The sequence below is a fragment of the Micropterus salmoides genome, unplaced genomic scaffold (assembly GCF_014851395.1).
Source record: "Micropterus salmoides isolate LMB-PRFRI ecotype aquatic unplaced genomic scaffold, ASM1485139v1 Ms_hic_scaffold_18, whole genome shotgun sequence".
In the NCBI taxonomy this organism is placed as follows: Eukaryota; Metazoa; Chordata; class Actinopteri; order Centrarchiformes; family Centrarchidae; genus Micropterus; species Micropterus salmoides.
In genome coordinates, this window is record NW_024040928.1 from 12,388,257 (window position 1) to 12,408,798 (window position 20,542).

Here is a 20,542-nt window from a genome sequence, read left to right on the forward strand (position 1 = left end):
CATGTTACAAAAGTCATGTTCAGTCCCTTTGTCTAACGTCAGTATTACTTCAAAATAATGGCTGGGGTAGGAGCCCTAGTGGCATACAAGTAATAAAGAAATAGTACTTGGCTATTTCGCTGAATAGAATCAGATGTTTTTAGTAGTTTCCTCTAGGAGTTGGTCCCATGGGGTACAATCACCGTGACGTCACATTACCCGCGTGAAGTCCGCAGAATGCGGCAGCATTTCTCCTTCAAAATAAAACCCTACACTTGGTTTAATTTTAATGGCAGAGTAAGAAATAAAGTAGCAAAACCAGCAGAATTATTCGCTTAAATAAGGAGTTGTGAACACAACTGGTAGGTCTTATTCATGGAAGACATGAAAAAAGTCTGTAAAGGTGACATTTTGTATGTATATATATATATATAATATATATTTTCCGGGAATATGCATCCCTCAGAGTTGCAGAGGCATGACAGGTTTTGTTTTTTAATACCTATTATAGCCTACTACTCTTGGCCTAAATCATATAGTCTTTATTACCTTTTATGAGCCTTGCATTTGATTCACTTGCCTGATTTGATACATTGTTATTTATAGTGGTCATAGTAGAAGCAGTGACTCTATAGGCCTAAAACTAGTATATTAGTTTGTAGGCCTACTAGTAGAATTATAGTCACCATCACCAGTTACCTCCTACTAAAGGGCCCTGTGCACCTCTTAACATCTGCATTATGTAAACTGTCACCTCTTAGTACCAATCATACTGTATTTATTGAGCAATTGTCTGCTATTTTAATGCTTCTTTTAACCTCATTAAGTGTTGTTTTGAACTGTTTTTGTCTTCAATGTTTTGTTTTATTGTACTACCTCCATCCATGTGAAGCACTTTGTAACCCTGGTTTTGAAAGGTAGCCTACCATAAATTTGACTTCACTGACAAATTACCACAACCCCGCTAAAGTAAATCTCCGACGGGGTCAATTTGCTCATTTCTAATACCAACTGTGTTAGGACATGTAGGATGTAGGAATTAAATAATAAATGATGTTTGAATAAACATTTTAATGTACATCTTTTGTTTTTACTCCGACATTCAAGTGTAGCCTACTCCTAGAATGTTGCGAAAGATAAACTTTTATTTTGAAAGACACAACCGGATGCTTTGTTGTTATTTGTCCTACTTGACCGCGCAAGGAGGGAGGCCACAGCCAGCGAGCTCCGTGCGGGCTGCGGAGGATGTCGACCCCGCTGCGGGGACACGCTCCGGGCGGGATGCTGGTGTCCAGTCGGCTGTCTCTCGTTCAGTCGGCCTGCGCCTGCAGCCCTCTGCACTCATGAAGCCCCCGCTGATGAAGCCCCGAGCTGCCAAAGTGAGGCGGAAAGTGGCCGGAGACAGAGAGCATGTACTGGCGCGTCGGGTTTGCCTGGACGCGGTCGTGTGTGGTTGATCTTGGCCAGAACCAGAGCTTCTCCTCCGGCCTGCTGGGCTCCGATGAGCAGCTCTCGTTTTATGGGTACATCATCGCCTGCCCACTGCAGGACTACGGCGGGATAATGTCCGCGCTGGGCTCGGACTCGTGGTGGCGGAAAACGCTGTATTTGACCGGAGGGGCTCTGCTCGCTGCCGCTGCTTATTTGCTGCACGAATTGCTGGCCATCAGGTACCGACCACACAGAGGCTGTAGGGGAGTCATCCCCTCCCACTGTCAGGCCTCTTGGGCCAGAGCAGAACACCACTGCTGATGTTATTCTGTCTCCCAGGTCTGCTGTATTTTCACTGGGGTGTTGATGTTGCTAGTCTTGTCAGGCTGGGCGGGGTGAGTGGAGAATCGTGAGTGGGTGGGTTGTGATGTAACCTCCATGAACTCCCTCCTCACAAACACACACATCAGGACGTTATTTCCACCTTTATTAGCTTATTGTTGTGGCACGAGCGTCCTACGGTGAGGCCCGTGGCTCAGTCTCGGGGCTCGGTCATTAAAGCTCATTTTCCAGTGTTTTTCTTTTTTTTCCGAGATGCTCGTCTGCCGGTCTGCAGGCCTGTTTGTAACAGCTCTCTTGCTATATGAATTGACGTTACAGACTATGACATCGGGTCACTTTCATGTGTCTTGTGTTTCAAGGACATGTTCATCTTGTGTTTGCTTTATTGTGGACCCCCCTCCTGCTCCACGCGCACGTTCCGGAGTTTGGTTTCAGTCTAAGCACTGCAGCGGGGGGCGGGGGGGGGTGCTGTGATGTAAACAGTCAAACGCCAAAGCCCCAAACATAGCCCACTAGGTAATTTACAAAGTGAGTGAGTTGTGACGGAAATGGGAATGTGAATATAGATCTGTTCGTTAATTGATTATTGAGGGTTTGACTGAGTGTGTTGTCCTTAAAGAATCTCGGGTTACCTGCAGTCCAGCCCCCCCCCCCCCCCCCCCCCGGTTGACGAAACACAGACCCACAGCAATAGGCCCCATAGAGTAGACATTCACCATAATATCGTAAGTTTAAGTGTCGTTTGGAACATTAAAAGGATGTTTAATTGATATAAAGCGATTTCAGCTCAACAGAGAACGAGGCTCTACATATATTATAGCCTACCTGTGTACTAATAGCCGCAGTTAATGCGGGGCCGATAATTTTTAGTCTACGTAAAAGGCAGACAGGCTGTTTGTTGTGCTGTAAATATTCATTTGCATGGAGTTCATCCCGACTGGCTGTCATGTTTTTCGTTCCCTCGAGCTGTTGTTTTTGTTTTTGTTAATTAGCCTATTGCACCTCCCTCTCTCTCTCTTCATTGTCCGCTACCATCGTGCCTTTGTTGCAAACAGGGATTAACTCATTATATAGGTTATTGCACCAAAACCGGCCTTTTTATAAGAGTACATTTCAGCACCACTCTGAAATAGACAGCTCCTCTCATCTGAGGCTTGTTTTTTTACGTTTCAGCACTTCGCACTTCGACAGCTCCCTTTACTTCTGCATTGTGCCCACGTGAATGTGTTGTGATTTGCCTGCCAGTGTCCCTGAAGTAGCCTCCAACTGTATCTATGCACCATAGTCTTTCACAGGGGTGTGCGTCATTATTTTGACATAGCAGTTTTCCCGTGGCTTGTCTAAATGGCACAGGGCTGACAGCCACTCACTGATAGTTAGAGGACATTGGCTGCAGATCATTTGATTTTATTTAATCAATTATATGATAGCCCCATCCACCCCACCACACACACAATTTAACTTATCTTAGCAGACTTAGCTTAGCTTTGAATAAAGACTGGAAACAGCTAGAGTAGCTCTGTCCAACGGTGCCAACTGCAGTCTTGTCATCACTTTTACCAAGAAACCTGCAGAGACTCCATGAAGTCACTACCCCCAGCCTGAGAAATAGTCTGACGTATAACCCTTGTAAAGCCACAATTCCTTAGTTTTTTTATACTTTGATTTTAGTTTAAACAAGTGAGATATAATGTGGTACCATTTTAAAAAGGGCCCCTTTACAAGACAGGGCTACAAAATAAATGAAAAATGTTGGACCTGCTTATGCTGATATTATAATTTAGTGGTGCATGTTACCTAACAAATGTTCAGTTAACCAAATTATAAACCAGTTCTCATGCAGTGCACCTGGGAGTTCTGGGGCCCCTCAGTGTTTGTGGCCTAGGCAGTTACCTAGTTTTGCTGGTTAGCCTAACTTTAACCATAACTAGAGCTGAAATGATTAGTCAATACATTGATTAGTCGTTTGACAGATAATTAATCTGCACCTATTTTGATATAGACAAAACAAGACATTTTAAAATGTCACTGTGGACTTTTTCACTATTTTGTGACATTGTTTCATTGTTTCAAACAATTATTTTGCCAAGATAAGTCCCCTAAATGTGACTGAAAATAATTATGTTTTCACAACATGATCATTACAGATAGCCTGTTTTTCCCAGCCTCTTCTACGTGACCCGCAGCTCTTTCATTCTCTTCTCCATACAGAAAGGAGGAAGAGCTGGACTCTAAAGATGCCATCATACTCCACCAGTTCTCCAGGCCCAAAACCGGTGTCCCGTCCCTGTCCCCTTTCTGCCTTAAGATGGAGACCTACCTCCGTATGGTTGACCTGCCCTACAAGGTAGAGCTGTGGTTATGTCTCTGTGATAGAAAAAAGGATGTGAGGATGTTTTAATCCCAATTTCTTTGTGACAAAATCCTTTGTTTGTTATTTTGTTGTAATTACTTTTCCTGTGATTAATTATTGTCCAACACAGAGTCTATGCTGCTACACTCACCCAGTTAATAATTACAATTTCATTTAAATATTTTGTCTTGATGCAGTTCCAATTTAATTTACTTAATAACAATCACCAACCACCTTCTCTATTGGCTTCCCTCCCTTTCTCATCTCCCTTTATAAATCCCCGCCCACCCCCATTTCCCAAATCCCCTTTCTTTTGCAGAACTACTTTGATGGGAAGCTTTCACCGCAGGGAAAGATGCCGTGGATCGAATACAACCAGGAGCAGGTGTGTGGCACCGAATTCATCATCGACTTCCTGGAGGAGAGGCTGGGCGCGAGCCTCAACAAGAGCCTGACGCCGCAGGAGAGGGCCATGTCTCGCGCCATCACCAAAATGGTGGAGGAGCATTTCTACTGGTAAGGGACCAGACAAGTTTGAACTGATTTTTTGCTGTTGTCTTAGAACAGTGCTAATACTTTTTTGTGTGCCAGATTGCTGAGAAGCAAAGACTGCCTGTTCAATTTTATTTGACATTTCCAATATTAAGACCCTTGAAACCACCTGTTGTCCTCCCAGCTGCTTGTGCGTTTTGTAAAATGAAGTGGAGATTATCAATTAAGACCTTTTAAATACCTAGTGGCCCCTGGACATTGCAACAATGCTCCTGAGAAAATGTGAATAACAAACTTTTCTTTTAAGAAAATTGTGAAATTGAATTTATTTGTGGCCTATTTTTCCACCAGGATGATATCACACTTGATATTTATTTTATTTCATTATAGAGCATTTAATAATTTGGCTGAGAAAATGTCAAACATCCTCATTCTCCTACTGTGTTTTGTTCCATCAAGTTACTTTTTCTCCTTCTTTCACGTCTTCTTAGAAGTAGTATTCATTGTAGTAACAATTCTAGGGCTTGCATTGATCTTGAAGTGTGTGTGTGTGTGTGTGTGTGTGTGTGTGTGTGTGTGTGTGTGTGTGTGTGTGTGTGTGTGTGTGTGTGTGTGTGTGTGTGTGCAGGACCATAGCTTACTGTCAGTGGGTGGACAACCTGGAGGAGACCCAGAAGATGCTGTCTGTGAGCGGACCGCTGAGCGACCTGCTCAAGTGGATCCTGAGTCACCTGACCGGCGGGATCGTCAAGAGGGAGATGTATGGGCATGGGATTGGGCGCTTCTCTAAGGAGGAAGTTTACGCCCTCATGGAGAAGGACATGCGGACCCTGGCCACTCTACTAGGTGAGGAGCTAAAAGGATGTTTTTGCTGAGAAGAATGTGAGCCTTCAGTAGAACCCAGTCTGTTTTTCTCTAGCATTTATGACTGTACTCTGTGTCTACAGGAATTTAAGGACGTTCGTTTTGTAATTGGGAAACAATTTGTGTCGCCTGTCTGGTTTGTCCTGGAGGCAGACAAACAGGTGTATTGGCAAAGTAAAATTATTGCAACGGCTTTTTAATGTGCGTCTTGAGAACTATAACCAGCTATATCCAGCTATATAAGTTTGAACTTGTTAAGGGACAGCAGCGGCTCCAACCAAATGGAAGGATAGCACATTACTAGCCTCCTGTGGTGAAGACCCAGCATTGCAGTGTAGGATTGGTACATAACCTCTGTCAGTTTCTGGCAGGATAGACAGAGCTGAGAGCATGCAAGCAAGGAAAGTGTTGTTTGGCCATTCTAAATAGCACTTGCTAATAAAGTTTCACAACCCTAAAGGTATCAGTTGATCTCTGATGCATGTTAGTTTGTGGCCGGAAGTGATTTTCTTTCCTTTCTGTACAAATATTATCTGTTTTTTTGTCAGAACTTAAAAATGAAATTGCTTTTTTATGTTAATATAGTGTCTGCCTACCTTTTGAGTTGACGGTAGGCCTCCAGAATTCATGCTATGCGAAGCAAGCCGACTTTTCTTTCTGTGTGCTGTCTAAGGTGATAAGAAGTATCTTATGGGCTCTAAGCTTTCGACAGTAGACGCTGCAGTGTTCAGTCACCTGGCCCCTGCTATGTGGACACTGCCAGGAACACGGCCGGAGCAGCTAATTAAAGGTGAGTTCACTGAAACAGAAATCTACAACATAATTCTGTATTATAAAGAAACATGCTGTGTTGTCTCTAATATCCCCGGTAGTATCTAGTCATGAGGACAGCTTAAGTTTTATTTACTGAGATTCTGAGATATCTACCGCCGAGGCTTCTGCTGCCAGTCCAATACAAATTTCATTCACAAGAAACAATAAGATTATAAAAAGTCAACAGCAGCATGTTTACTCAGAAACAATGTCCTGGTTATTCTGGATAATCTACAGACCTCACTGAGAATTATCTACCAAATGCTGATGGCAACATCTGTGGATGAGTGTAGTACTATTTTATTTTTTACTTTATAAAGTGTGAACCATGTATGGCAACATCATTAAATATCAAGTAAAATTGTAACTCAAAATGGTTTCATCTGACATAATAATTTATATATATGATGTGTTTAGTAAATTATATCTTCTTCTAAAACACAACTATCCTTTTTTGACTTCTGTCCGACACAAGCACAGAACTGATGTTCAAATATGATTCACTGATTTAAGTGTAATTAATTTAAAACTGAATTCACAGAAAATGGATGAGCAAGCTAAGCTGTTTGGTTTAGTGTATTTTTGCAATATCTCTCTATATCAAATAGTATCCATATTCAATTTTACATTTTACAAGAAAGAAGTCAAACCAAATATACCTAATTTTGTGTAGCAGAAATGTTTTTTCTTATTCTTGTCAGTCATCTTGTGACCCACAAGTAGTTCCTGACCCCCAGTTTGGAAACCACTGGACTGAAAAATTACGTTAGTTAGGGCTGCAATTAACTTATTTTCATTTATTTATTTAAGGACAGTGCACATTAATCAACATTTCTGTAAATGTGCCAGTGTTAGCCAGCAGGCTAATTTTCAACTGTAGTCCATGTATACATTATAATAACTAAACTTATTTATTGATAAAATGTCCAACAAACCCATCAGATGCGCAACACAGTTTCCCAGAGCCCAGGGTGATGTCTTCAAAATGCATGTTTTTACCAACCAGGAGTAAAAATGTAGCAAATTATCAGTTTACTCTCACACAAGACAAAGAAGCAAATCTGCACAGTTTAGAAGGTGGAGCCAAATAATGTGTGTGGTATTTTTGCTGGAAAAATTACTTTAAAGGTGATTAATTGATCCCTATTTTTCTGCAGAATGACAACTTGATTAACTGTGGAATCATTCTAGCTCTAATGTTGTTTTATTAATCAGAGGGATTGCGCAACATGTTCAGAGCACCTCACCCACTCGTCCTGTCCGTCCCCTCCAGGTGAGCTCATCAACCTGGCCATGTACTGCGACCGCATCCGCCGGCGATTCTGGCCCGAGTGGTTCGTGGACCTGGAGGACTTCTGCTACAACAACACCACAGAGTGCAGCGACTCAGCCTCTAAGCTCCCTGACCTGGGCCTTTACTCCCGCACGGGCTCTTTCCAGGACGACACGCACACTTCGCACACTCACACGCCACAGCACCCGCCGCCGTCGCCCGACAGCGACCCAACGGGCCACTCGCTGTATGACTCTGACATGGACACGGAGTGCTCTGAAATTGACCAGCTCAAGTGTTGACAAAACATACAGATATAGTGCACACCACGCATATACGCACACCACAGGAGGGAGCTGCGTCCCACTTGTACTCATGCCCCCTACCTCTTTGAACAGAAAATAACTGGGGAGTATTCCTGTGTCAGCGGAGAAGTTGAGGACCGAGAGGTTTGCAGTAGAGGGAAAAGGGAGTGAAACGTAGGCCAAAGGGAGAGAAAAAAGAATGTGAAAGCAGAAAAGCTGCAGTGAAGGGGAAGAGGAAAGAGAGGCAGAATAAAAGTGAGAACCAGAAGTAGAGAAACCAGGAGTAAATGACGCCGCCGCTGAGAAACTCCTCCACGTGGTCGACGTCACCTGCAGTCACAACCTGTCACCTGTCGTAACCGTGGCAACTACGTGTGTGTGTGACTCGTTATCCTCGTAGCAACTCACGCCACCCAGCCATGTGTGTGTTTGACTAACTGAACCCTTAACGCCTTGTATTGATATGACACGTGGGGAACTGTACAGGATTTCTGTGAATGAATACAATTCAGTGTAAATATTTATAAATGGATCTGATTCTGAAATTTAACAGATAGAATATTTGATTATATATGATTATAAATAGTATAGATAGCCCTCAAATATAGATCCACCCCCTCTGTCATGTGTAAATTCTGTAGGTGTTTCTCCTGTGAAATCCCTTTTGTGTTGGACTCAATGACCAAATCGTCTTGTAATAGTCTCTGTGAATAACCACTCTGCTGGTCCCCCCCCCCCACACACACACATTAGAAGCAACATACATTTTCAGGTGCCTGTGTTGTTTGGCTTTTCACTGAGGACAGTAGCTTTAGGTCAAATAGACATTTTACATGCATTCAAGCATTGAGAGCGAGTCAAACAATCATGTAGAAATAGATGAAATAGATATATTGTCTGAATGAAAGTGCATGGATGATACGTGCCAATGAAGATCTCCCTTTAGGCTTCACGTTGATAATGCTGTCTATGTTTCTTAGCTGGCTTATTCATTAAGTTTGATGTGTGTTTGTCTGTGCCTCTGGACAAATGAGCCACACAAACACCAATTGATCTTAATAAATTACTTCTTTTCCTTTTCGGCAGAATCACCCCTTGACTTAAAATGATGGATCGCTCAGAAAATGTAAAGCAATAACAGAACAGACAGAGGTCCACAGACTGCATGGTTTTGGGGTTTGCGATGATAAGGTGCAGGTTTTATGTGTGTTTGTCACTCAGCAAATGCACGTACTAACATATTGTGTGTTAAAACTAATAAGAATGCAAGCAAGGGGTATACAGCATGTATACTTCGGTCAGTGTTGCGCATGGATGAGTCACCCACTGTGGCGACGTTTTCACAGCTGAACCTTTCCTCCCTAACATACAAAGGAATCTTAACAGAGGCTTGTGAATCGGGTCAGACCGATAAATTGGCTGGACCAATATATTGGCCAATGTTAGCTTAAAGGTCTGGTCACACCAGAAAGTGTCACAATGAAATGATTCGGCGTGTCTCTGCTAAATATTTGGCTCTAGAAGCTTGATGACATTGTGGCAGGGCTAGCTGATGAACTGCTCTACCTGCTGAGCTAAACACTATCTGGCTAGCTAGCCGGGCTAGCTCTAGTCAGTCACAATAGGTCCCAGAGATTCTCTCTAAAATACTGTAACAGAGGCGCTTAACTGAAAGTGAAAGGTGCAAAACAGCTAATGAAGGGTACAGTACTATTCTGAGGTAACAAAACAAGGGGTTAGAGGTCAAATTCTATAGAAGGGTTCAGTCCCTACATAACCACCAATCACTGCTCTCCCCATAGAAGGTCACTGACCCTCTGTCCTGCTGCTACAGTGCTATTTTGAACTGTTAGTCAAATGCACAAATATTGGATACCACAATAGCTTCCTCGATTTTAGATTCTTTGGCTCTCTGTCAACAGCACAAATGTGCGGGTTAAAGTTCAAAGTTGAACTATTTGCTAACTATTTATTTATTATATAATTTATTTATATAAATGTTGGAATTAACTGAAATTGAAGTTTGGCAACTTTAAGTGCTAGTGTTACCAGGCCTTAATGCAGATATGCATTATTTATATTTACATAATATGTCAGTAGTATCGAGAGATTGAAGTACAGAAATGCCAAAACTTTGTTCGAGGTAATTTAGAAGCAGTGTATCCATGACATTGTTTGTCCACCAGAGAGTGCTGACAAGTTTGTTTCAACAGCAAAGTTTCCTGGTTAATACACATACACTAATACACTTTTCTTTCAATTCTTTGATAACCAAATTAAGAGATACTTATCAGAATTTTTTATTTATGGTTTTTGAAAAATGTACATTGGCCAGTTTGTTGATTATTTAAACTTAAATATCATCAAATTATGTAGCATTACTATGTAGCAGTATATTGTGAAATAAGAAGTAACAAAAAGAAGCCATAAATAGAATTGAACACTCAGCAAAGGGTTAGTTATAATATAAGGTTATAAAGGTGTCATTATCTCTTTGGTCCCATTTGTTAAAGTAAGATCATGATGTCGATGACGGTTCTGGCAAATAATATAATGATGATTTAATGACAACATTTTCCTCTGCGTGGCTCCTTCGCTCTAAGGCGTTCTGGGTTCTCTGCTCTACAGTATAACACCCAAAACATCAATACTTCTGAGACAGTAAAGCCTTTATGTGTGCGTGCTGCAGATGAATTTCAATACAATAATATTACGTGAAACTGGAGAATCCTGTGTCTTAAAACCCCTTGCCTGCATGCTCTTGCCTTCCTTCATCATTAGTCAGATTTAGCATTATGGAAACTGACTCCTAAAGCTGTTTACTTTATATCAGTGCCAGCATATGACCTATGTTTTAATCATATTGATTAAACATTTACTTACTTATTTTATGATGTTTGTATGTGTTAATGTTGATGGTGGATGTGCTTGATTTTAAGAAACAATGATATTGTTTATTATGTTGCACTTTTCTTCTTATGTTTACGCGTGTTTTCTGCTATGGCTGAGAGTTCTTATCAATCAAGTGTATTGATCTGTGCATTAGTGCAATACTGTAGATTCTCTGACTTCTGTTGACACGTAACACTGGACCAGCTGCATATTTTCATAATTGCATGTATGTGTATGTTTTTGAAATGTCAATGTTAAAATTCATATCATAATGTCAATGTGTTCAAATAGTACAGTCCCTCATCTTCTGCACATTTAACTGTCATAACATTTTTACACAGCAGAGATTCATGTCCAGTTGAAACCATAAAAAAAACACAAAATACTGAGGTAAATACCAAACTGACCTCTAGAGCTCAGATCAGCACAACGAGGTCAGTCATCCTGCTGATCAGCTGATGATCAGTGTCTCTAATCCCTCCTGTAAACTCACTCATTACAGGAAAAATTGCAAAAGTCCTTCCAGACCAGTCTCTGTGGTCGACTTCATCTGTCTCAGAGTTCCTCAGCAGGTAAAGGTCAGAGGTCTGGGGGTTAAGACCGTCGTGTGTGTGTGTCGCTCTCCCATCGAGATTTCTGCTTGTAGACTGTAGAAGCCATATTGCATTGTCTTGTGCTGTTTGTGTGTACTGAAACACTTTTGGAATCTCAGCAAACTGTAAATATGAGAGCTGGGGGGGCAAAAAATGCAAAGTAATATGCGAACATGATATAAAAGAAACAAATGCTCTGTAACATTTAAAAAAAAAGATTCTTATGAATGTATCATACCTAGAGATAAAAAGCTGTATGACAATGGATTACACTTAATATTTCATTAAATATAGCTGTGGTATTTTCCTCTTGTTTTGTTTCAGTTTTTGTGTATATTGTTGAGTGTTGAAATGTGCTTCAAATGTCACATCTACTGAAGAAAAACAGGTGAGTCTTTTTGTAAAAACTGCTCTGTTTCAACACTTAGAGGTGGGTATACTCTGGCATATATCTGTCTCGTAATCCCTCTCCCTCTGTGCTTGCTACCATATGACAATACTAAGCCTACCCAACAATAGTGAAGAATTAGCTCTCTGCCCTTTTCTTTGTGTTGGTGCTGGAGCTCCAGAGAAACAGGGAGAGAAAAGGAGGGCAGAGAGAGAGAGAAAAAAAAAGCAAGTCGTGGGAGCAGCACTGTAGAGACAGAGCAAGGGTTTGGGTGAGAAAAGGGGCATGAAAAGGGAAAGAGACAAACAGTCAGGAGCAGATGAATGATATTTGATGACTTTGGCTGGTTGCATTTCTGTGGCCATTGTACAGAATCCCTGGGAGATCCCTTCCACACAAGACAGAGGAGACAATTCAGAACTGACAATGACACCAGAGTATAAACCATCTCTGGTGAGTCAGAGATGGCGTATAGCGTGTATGTGTGTGTGTGTGTGTGTGTGGGCTGGCTGGCTGGCTGGCTGGCTGGCTGGCTGGCTCTCTAACATGTGGCTGTGTGGATGATGTGTGAGGTGGGATGTTGTGTGCAGGGAGGGGTGAATGTGCCTTTATGTGTGTGTGTGTTTAAAAAATATGAATAATGCAGAGGATGCCTGTACGAGTGTGAGGGCCGGGAGGAGGGCAGATGGTCGCCTGCTGATAGGACAGAATCCAGGCAACAGGGTCCTCCAGAGAGCTGGGTTTAGACCTGGCTTAACACACAGCGCGCACACACACACACACACACACACACAGATGCATACACCCACAAAAATGGATGCTTTCTTTCTTTTTTGTCTTTCTCAAAATCTTTTTTGCTTTAAAATTGCACATACTGGTTCAGATTGCAAAATTACAAGATGAGCCTGAAATAACACAGCAGTAAAAAAGGCCTGTTTGAGAGGAAATGTAAAGCCTGTCATTGACAGATTTCTGTTGTTAAGGAATGGATTTCTGTTGTTAAGGAATGGATTGGAAATAAATGAAAAACATAAACATGGATTTTTTAAATGAACTCTTTCATTGTTAGATGTCATTACCAGTTATTCTTAAGTTATTAATTATTACTAATATTATTTTGTACAGATGTAAAGCCCCCTGAGCCAAATGTCTTTTTTGTGATGTTGGACTACATAAAAAGAAATTGACTTATGTCTTATGTCATAAGTCATAAACGGGGCTGTAGCATTTTAGAAATCAGTTGATGTGTATTTACATTGAGCATCTATTTCAAAGAAATAACTGCTTGTAAATTCAACACAACTAACTTAATTCTAAATAAATAACCCTTTCTTTAAACTTTATCTATAAATTGTCCCTTTGTACCAGATTGCATTATTCTTTCCAGGAACCGTCCTTATCATTAGGAAATTACAAACCGGTAAAATAATGTACCAAAGCACAAGTTCTAAATGCTTTAAAGTTTCAAATTCCTGCACACACTGCTAATAATTACATTCTGGTAGAGCAATGAATAAACTGGAATCAGGCAAACAATGTTATTACCTGTAAAATTGATGTTGAATGTTGTTGAAACACCAGACAAAATGGACATAAACCCGGACTCAGTATCCTAACCACTTAGCTAAAGAGCACTGTCTCATAAAAAATCAACTGATTGCACTTGCATTCAGTGTCTATGAAGCAATGCCCTCCATTCAACCCAGCCTGCGTTTATCTTACTAATAGCCACTAGGTGGCGTCAGCGGACTGTTTCTGATTTGGACAACGACCAGCCCAAGTATCCAACAGGAAATATTAGGCATCAGGTGAAAAAACCCCACAAGGAAGGAGATGTGCTGAAGAATCAGAAAACCCACTTCTGTGTGAAATTAGACTTAGAAAAGTCTAATGCAACAAAATACTCAAAAATGTCTTAAAAACAAGAGCGAATTTAATATTCATCTTTTTTACACTGCGGTCACAGGATTCTGTGCTCTCACTCAGCTAACTGGTGATTATTTCAGTTTTCACTCAATATTTAAATGGTATCTACACCGTTATTTAGCATTTGAACAATTAGTCAAATAATTTCCTAGGACATGGAAATTATAGGTAGTACATGTTTATAATTCTTGTGTTATGGATATGCTGATGAAAGCAGCAGGCCAGATTCATACACCAGTAAGTGTAGTTTATAATGCACCCCCTCCACCCTGCAGTTAGGCCTATAGTATGTTATTGTTTTTAAATTCCTTTTACAGACAGGCCCACAGAAACGCTTTCATTGTTTAGATATTTTAAATTGCATCTCATCATAACTGTCAATTAGTTTTCATATTTATCCTGATGAAAATATTAATTACCGCTTTGGTGTATTTCAATTTCACTTGCCATTGACCGGCTGCCTGAGCATCCTCGCGGACATCTCTCCTCACAACAATATCAGAGCAGATCAGCGGCAGTAAACACTTTACCGAAACAGCTGAAGGGCAATTTGAAGCAACCGAGACGGATTGATAAAATCCACAATTATAATGCAAGGCCGCGTGCATGGAGCGGGGTGGGGGTGGGGTGGGACAACAGAAGAAGCTTGTTGCCAGAGTTGCTACTTTTCTTCAAGCTCAATAAACGTGCAGAGACCGCAGTGTTATAGAAAACAAATACGATTTAATGACAAAAAGCAATATAGAAATTGTGCAATCGTTGATTTGTTTTTCCTCTTCGTTTGATCACAGATTTCAGGTCAATGCTTTTTTGTTTTGGTTTTGTTGATTTTTCAACCCCCCCCTCCGTCAAAAACTCCAATTCAGCTGAAGGATTACTAATGTTGGAGTCAGAATTACATACATATTGGGCCTTGTTTAAATTAAGGGCGAATTATCATGCAGTATACCCTTAAAGAAGGAAAATACCCCAAACATTACTTAATATTGCTATGCTCAATTTTTACTGATTGGTGATGAAGTATTTTATAGGCCCTATAAGTACTACTTTGACACTTACAACTAGGACCAATACATTCCAAAAGCTTTTTTAAAATGCAAAACCTCTTGCCTAAAATTCACATTATGGGCCTAGTCTAATATTTTCTCTCAACTCATCTACATCCTTCAGTTGGATTTGAGTTTCTGAATTTCTATATTTTCTTTACCTTTCAGTCAGAGAATGAATCTTCAACTAGTCGTGGATTCCCCTCAATAACCTTCCACCATCAGATCGGGTTATCAATCACAGGATTTAAGTGGCACAAGAGCACGTGTCTGTGTTTGTGCTTTGGCACAGACCGACGGAGAAAAAACTGAACAAACAAACAAACATACATACATACAAACGAAGCCATACAAAAACGAATTGAGATACATCCCACAAATAGTCTTCTCGGTGAATGAATGAGTCACACAGTAGTAGAGCCACTGCGGCCAGAGCTGGTACCAGGACATGTTCAGTTTTTTGTTGTTGTTTTTTTTTTCTTCTTAGGAAAGGAAGGCAAAATGGGCTGGATTGCTTTGAGTTCCAGCCGGACAGTCTCGGTCTTTCTCATCACAGCATTTTGGAAAAGTACAGAAATAACAAACAGCATAAACACACTGTAAACAGGCGCACAGAGATGTCTGCACAGAAAGAAAAGCATTAAAGTGAACCAATACTCAGTCTGTCTAGAAACATTATTATTATTATTATTATTGTTATTATTATTATTATTATTATTAAGCTGTATTTAGTTGATTAAAGCAAGGGAGGAACATTTAATTTTAAACAAATGATGGATGCAGCTGACTCTACAATAAATACATCATATTCAATTTAAATGATTCATCATAATTGTATAATAATAATAATAATAATAATAATAATAATAATAATAAAAGCAGTTGGCTGGTATTGGCTTGATTTTTTAATATTGTACAGCAGGTGTCTGCCATTTCAGCCCTCTCTTGCCACAAGCTGCGAAGCACCCCTGTTGCTTTTGTTATGATGGAAAGATGGCGTTTATTTACCCACACTGACTGCGACTTCTCATGGAACCCGGAGCTTGCTTTTATATTTTCCCCCCCTGCGGACACCTCGTGTCCACATCACACTCTGCCTTTCTTTAATGACACGTTACATAATGACACATTGGCGCCTCGGTAGAAGGTATAGAAAAGCATTTTGTCGCTGATTATTTTTTTTTATTTATTTTTTTTTTGGTTAGCACACACCAGCCGTATCCCAATATGCTTGGCAGTTCCGCGGCATGAAACCTCCCCATTCGGCTCTCTACTATGCGTATTTTTAGTGCTTGGTTGCCACTGTATATCCCCATTGTGCGTGTCCGTGGGTCCAACATTTAAACTGGCCGAGGTCCAGTTCCGATCGGTCCAGCACAGAGATTAAAACAAATAAGGAGGCATTACATCTCCTGAAGGGGTCCGTGTTTTGCTCAGAATAACTGACTGGGGTCACTGCACAGGAGTCTGTCCTCCGTGATGAGGAGGGGTGTCCCCGTACATGTCCTCACCTCCAGGTATCTGTCCCCCAACGGGTGTCATCCTCTTCTCCTTCTGCCGCCTGTTACAAAACCAAACCCTCACCACCTCCTTCTCCAGCTGCAGGCTGTCCGCTAGGGAGTTGATCTCCGCTGCTCCTGGTTTTGGACATTTGAGAAAATGGCTCTCCAGAGCCCCTTTGACGCCCACCTCGATGGAGGTCCTCTTTTTCCTTTTCCGTCCCTGTGCCGCGATTTTATCCAGGCTAGTGGGACTCCCCGAGGTGGAGTCCGCCTCCTCCAGCCACTTGTTCAACAAGGGCTTGAGTTTACACATGTTTTTGAAGCTGAGTTGGAGCGCCTCGAACCTGCAAATGGTGGTCTGAGAAAAGACGTTTCCATACAGCGTCCCAAGAGCCAGTCCCACATCCGCCTGGGTGAAGCCCAGCTTGATACGTCGCTGTTTGAACTGCTTGGCAAACTGCTCCAACTCGTCGGAGGTCGGTGTGTCCTCGTCTGACTGGTCCTGATGGCCCCCGTGCTGGTGATGGTGTGACAGAGACTGCTGGTGGGCCCCAGGGCCGCCTCCGTGATCACTGAGATGCGGGCTGTGGCTGTGGTGGTCCTCATCCCGCAGGGGGTGGTGGTGCATCCCCCCTTGCTCTCCCCCCGGCATCAGACCGAAGCCGGACTGGGAATACACTAGGCTCTGGCCCTCAGATGTCGCCATACCGGGGATGTGCGTGGTGGCTGTGCTGGTTCGCCATGCTCTGGCGTCGTGATGCACCTGCTGGTGCGCGAGGTGAGGGTGTCGCTGTTGCTGCTGTTGCTGCAGACTGCTGGAGTTCTGCAGCTCCTCTCGGTCACTGTCGTGCAGCACGGGCTTCACGTCCTGTTCTCCGAGGGGACTCGGTGGCCAGGGCGTCCCGCCGTCACCGTGAGACAGCGCCGTTATCCACTGGTGCGCGTGGCTGAGCGGATGTCCACCGCCCGGTAACGTGCTATAATCGTTCTGGAGCAGGGTGTGCGCGTCCCTGTACGCTGCCGCCTGCTGCATGCTCCCGGACTCCGAGTGCGGCGGTGGCGCGCTGCTGGGGGTGGTGAGGACGCTGTAGTGGTTGGACGTTGCGGTCGCCATAACTATCGGAGCCAGAGTGATAGCTGGAGTTAAAAGGAGGCAGCCTTTGACAGTAACTCTTTTGCGCCACGGGGCAGCTAGGCGTCTCTCTCCAGCATCTCCCGGGCGCTGTGCCAAGGGGACGCAGAGGCGCGCACCTGTGGTCCGCCTCGCTCCGCTCTTTATTGGCCAAGAACGGTTGACAGATGTGGTTACCCCTGACAGCACCCCGCTCATTGGTCACGGGAGATTGTACAGAAACCCCAATCACGCTGCCCAACAATACTAGCAGTCCTGCAGCATGCTAGAGTACAAAGTCGAGGGAGAAATCGGGCTGCCGAGAGTAAACACAGAATAGACTGAGCAAGCTCGGCTATAAGAAAAAGAAAGAGTTTTCTTTATGTTGGCACTGCTTTATTAACATTGATCTGGGTCAGTGGGTCATATTTAGTAGTTCAGTGCGTCAAAACGGTGCGTAAAAGTTGCATAAGATACACAGAATCTGCACATTAATTGGTGTAGTTGACCACATTTATCCGATCAAGAATAAAACTTTTACTATCAAAATAGCCCAAATCCAAATTAGTCCGATCCTCATGCATTTGAAGTAGAATCTTTGGGGTCTTTTTCGCCATGAAACAGTGAACAGTGATCGTGGGGATAAACCTCCAGCTGCCTCTCTGCCCTCAGGACGCTGTCCAGAGAGGGGCCGCGTGCTTCCAGGGCCTCTGCCCCGTTGCCATGGCGAACGCGGTGAATGGAACAACGCCCACGTCACAGCTGCAGTTCGCTCCTTTTCGTTCCAAAGGGCCCACTGGGGCCGCGAGCTCGGCCGTCGGGACAAATAATGGGGGGGCGAGCGGAGAGGGCAGCGCGGGGCCAAAGAGAGGAGGCTGCAAGAATGAGTCCCTCAGCCTGCTCTGCGCACACCGTGCCCCCTTCCACCTGCTTGTTGGGTAAACTTTGAGATGGATGCACCCCACAGAGGCACGCGAGGCTTAGTTCCCCAAACCTCCTACAAAAAATGGGCTTTGAATTTCAATGTTTTGATGAGGGAAATATAGCTCTACCCTCCAGTGCACACAAATAGTGATACCTAGAAAAGGTTCCCATTTTCCATGACAAGCACTTCACAGATCTGCCTCATACAGCAGTGGAAAGTAATTAGGTAAATTTACACAAGGCACACCAAAGTACAGTTTTAGATTAGAGTACTTGAGTATTTTTTTACTTTACACTTTATACTCATACTCCACTATTTTCTACAGCCAACTCTTGTACCTTTTTACTCCACTACATTTATTTTACAGCCATACTCACAAGTTGCTGTCCAGATTAAGCTGTTACATACAGAACAAATGATGAACTAGCCTCTATAAAGTAATTCACTGTGATCAGCTGCAATATTAAAATGCTGCTGCTAAATAATAATGCAGCAAAATATGCAAATTTTACACTCTGAAAGAGTTCATTCTGCATAATGATTATTTTATTTTCAATAGCCTACTTTAAGTACATTTTGCTGATAATACCTTAAAGTACGATTTTGAATACAGGAGTTTAACATATAATGGAGTATTACACTGCGGTATTATTACGTTTACTTAAGTAAAGGATCTGATTGCTTGCAACAGAGGACCATAAAGGTGTTGACTCTCATCTGATAATACAGTTTTGTCTCTTGGCACTGTTGGTAAGACAATACCAGTGGAGTCAGTTAGTGAAAAATTCATCAAAGCACTAGTTTTGCACTATCTGCTGGTCCTATCTTTAAATGAATGCGATGATATTGAAATTAAACTAATCCTCATTCTGCTGAGCCCCCCTGAAACCCTTTTAGACCCTTGGGGGGTCCCTGGACCTACTTAGGCAACTACTGGTATTTAGGAGATGTGATTTTATTGGCTCAAAGTGGGACACCGGCGTTAAAACATAACAGCTATGAAGAGGTTAAAGGAACCTTGAAGGACAAAAAATATGCATGTTTCACCTTCAAACAGAGGCGCCGTGCAACATCATGGGCACCAATGAAAACATGTGAACATCTCTTAAGGTCACAGCTATACCAAATGCACTCAAAGACCAATACGTTTGCCTTACACTGTTAGTAAGACCACAGTACAATAAAATTACACATAGGAAGTGATAGGTTAATTGATAAATTCTTTGAATCTAATCAACCTGAGGATGCGCAGATATAAACTGACGCACATTGAATTATAGGGATCGAAAGAACACTGGCTTATGATTAGGGTGTAATTCTGAGAATTACCAAATGTGTCGCCAGGGGCTCTGGCAAGTCGTGTGTTGAGAGAGGCAAAACATATTACCCTAATAGACTAATATGCAAACTACTGGCTGCCCAATTACAGGACTTAATAACGCATAAACTATGCGAGTCCTGTTCTTACAAGACGAAGAGGTCGCTGTTAATTCAGTCAAAGGGCTGGGTATGCTGTCGACACATGCTGCAGTTCCACACACATAGCGTCTGTGTTTCCGTGTCGCTCGTTCTGTGTTCAAGCGTGGGAGTTAATGATGGAGAATCTGAGCGTTAAATTAACAGTAATTATATGGCCCCAGTGCTGTAAAGATTCAATTTCTTCCCAAGTCTAATGGGCTAAGTGTCCCAATGCGCAGGCAAAACTCTCTATGAGATATTTATGATTGAAACGCACACAGGCGGAACAAAAGCAAACACACACAGACGCACATTGCATACACCTACACCACCAAGAATAAAGGCATATGTGGCTTTTTACATGTCGCTTGGAGAGTCACCTTTTTCTGGTATACAAACTAAAACCGTATTCGAGACCACTCTTCACATCCAGATGTGAAAAGCCACTTTTTGGGTCCGGTGTAAATAGTGCCATCCGCTCTCCCACATGAGTTTAAGAAAGAGTGGTTCAAGTGCGAGGTGAAGCCATTTACATGAGTGAAGCCATTTACATGAGTGAATGTTTGCAAGTGAACCAGTATTCTGGTTGCTTTCACTTTCTCCAGGCCAGTGTGTGACCGGCTCATGTCCCTCCCCCTGTGGGAACTCTAGCGCAGGGGTAACTGGGGCAGGGGGGCTTCTTTATGCTGCCGGACACAGGGAGATAATGGCCATTCCTCCACAGCTGGCCCACACAATCAAAGGGAGAGGGGGCTCGAAGGATTCCAGCTTTAACCAGGCCATTGTCTGGGCTAATTACATCTGAATGAAAGACCCCAAGAACTCACCTCCCCCCTGAGCAAAACCTGC

General features: G+C 42.6%; 2 protein-coding genes across 2 annotated transcripts; one reads left to right on the forward strand and one right to left on the reverse strand.

Moving 5' to 3' along the window:
• Positions 1-1,179: 1,179 nt before the first annotated feature.
• faxca (failed axon connections homolog, metaxin like GST domain containing a) lies at positions 1,180-11,639 on the forward strand. The gene is made up of 6 exons (XM_038726385.1): positions 1,180-1,649; positions 3,964-4,099; positions 4,425-4,621; positions 5,226-5,443; positions 6,135-6,251; positions 7,548-11,639. The coding sequence occupies exons 1-6, from the start codon at positions 1,390-1,392 to the stop codon at positions 7,847-7,849; spliced, it is 1,230 nt and encodes a 409-aa protein (XP_038582313.1). The 5' UTR covers positions 1,180-1,389; the 3' UTR covers positions 7,850-11,639.
• Positions 11,640-15,584: 3,945 nt separating this feature from the next.
• Positions 15,585-17,529, reverse strand: pou3f2a (POU class 3 homeobox 2a). The gene has a single exon (XM_038727032.1). The coding sequence runs from the start codon at positions 17,527-17,529 to the stop codon at positions 16,150-16,152; it is 1,380 nt and encodes a 459-aa protein (XP_038582960.1). The 3' UTR covers positions 15,585-16,149.
• Positions 17,530-20,542: the final 3,013 nt, after the last annotated feature.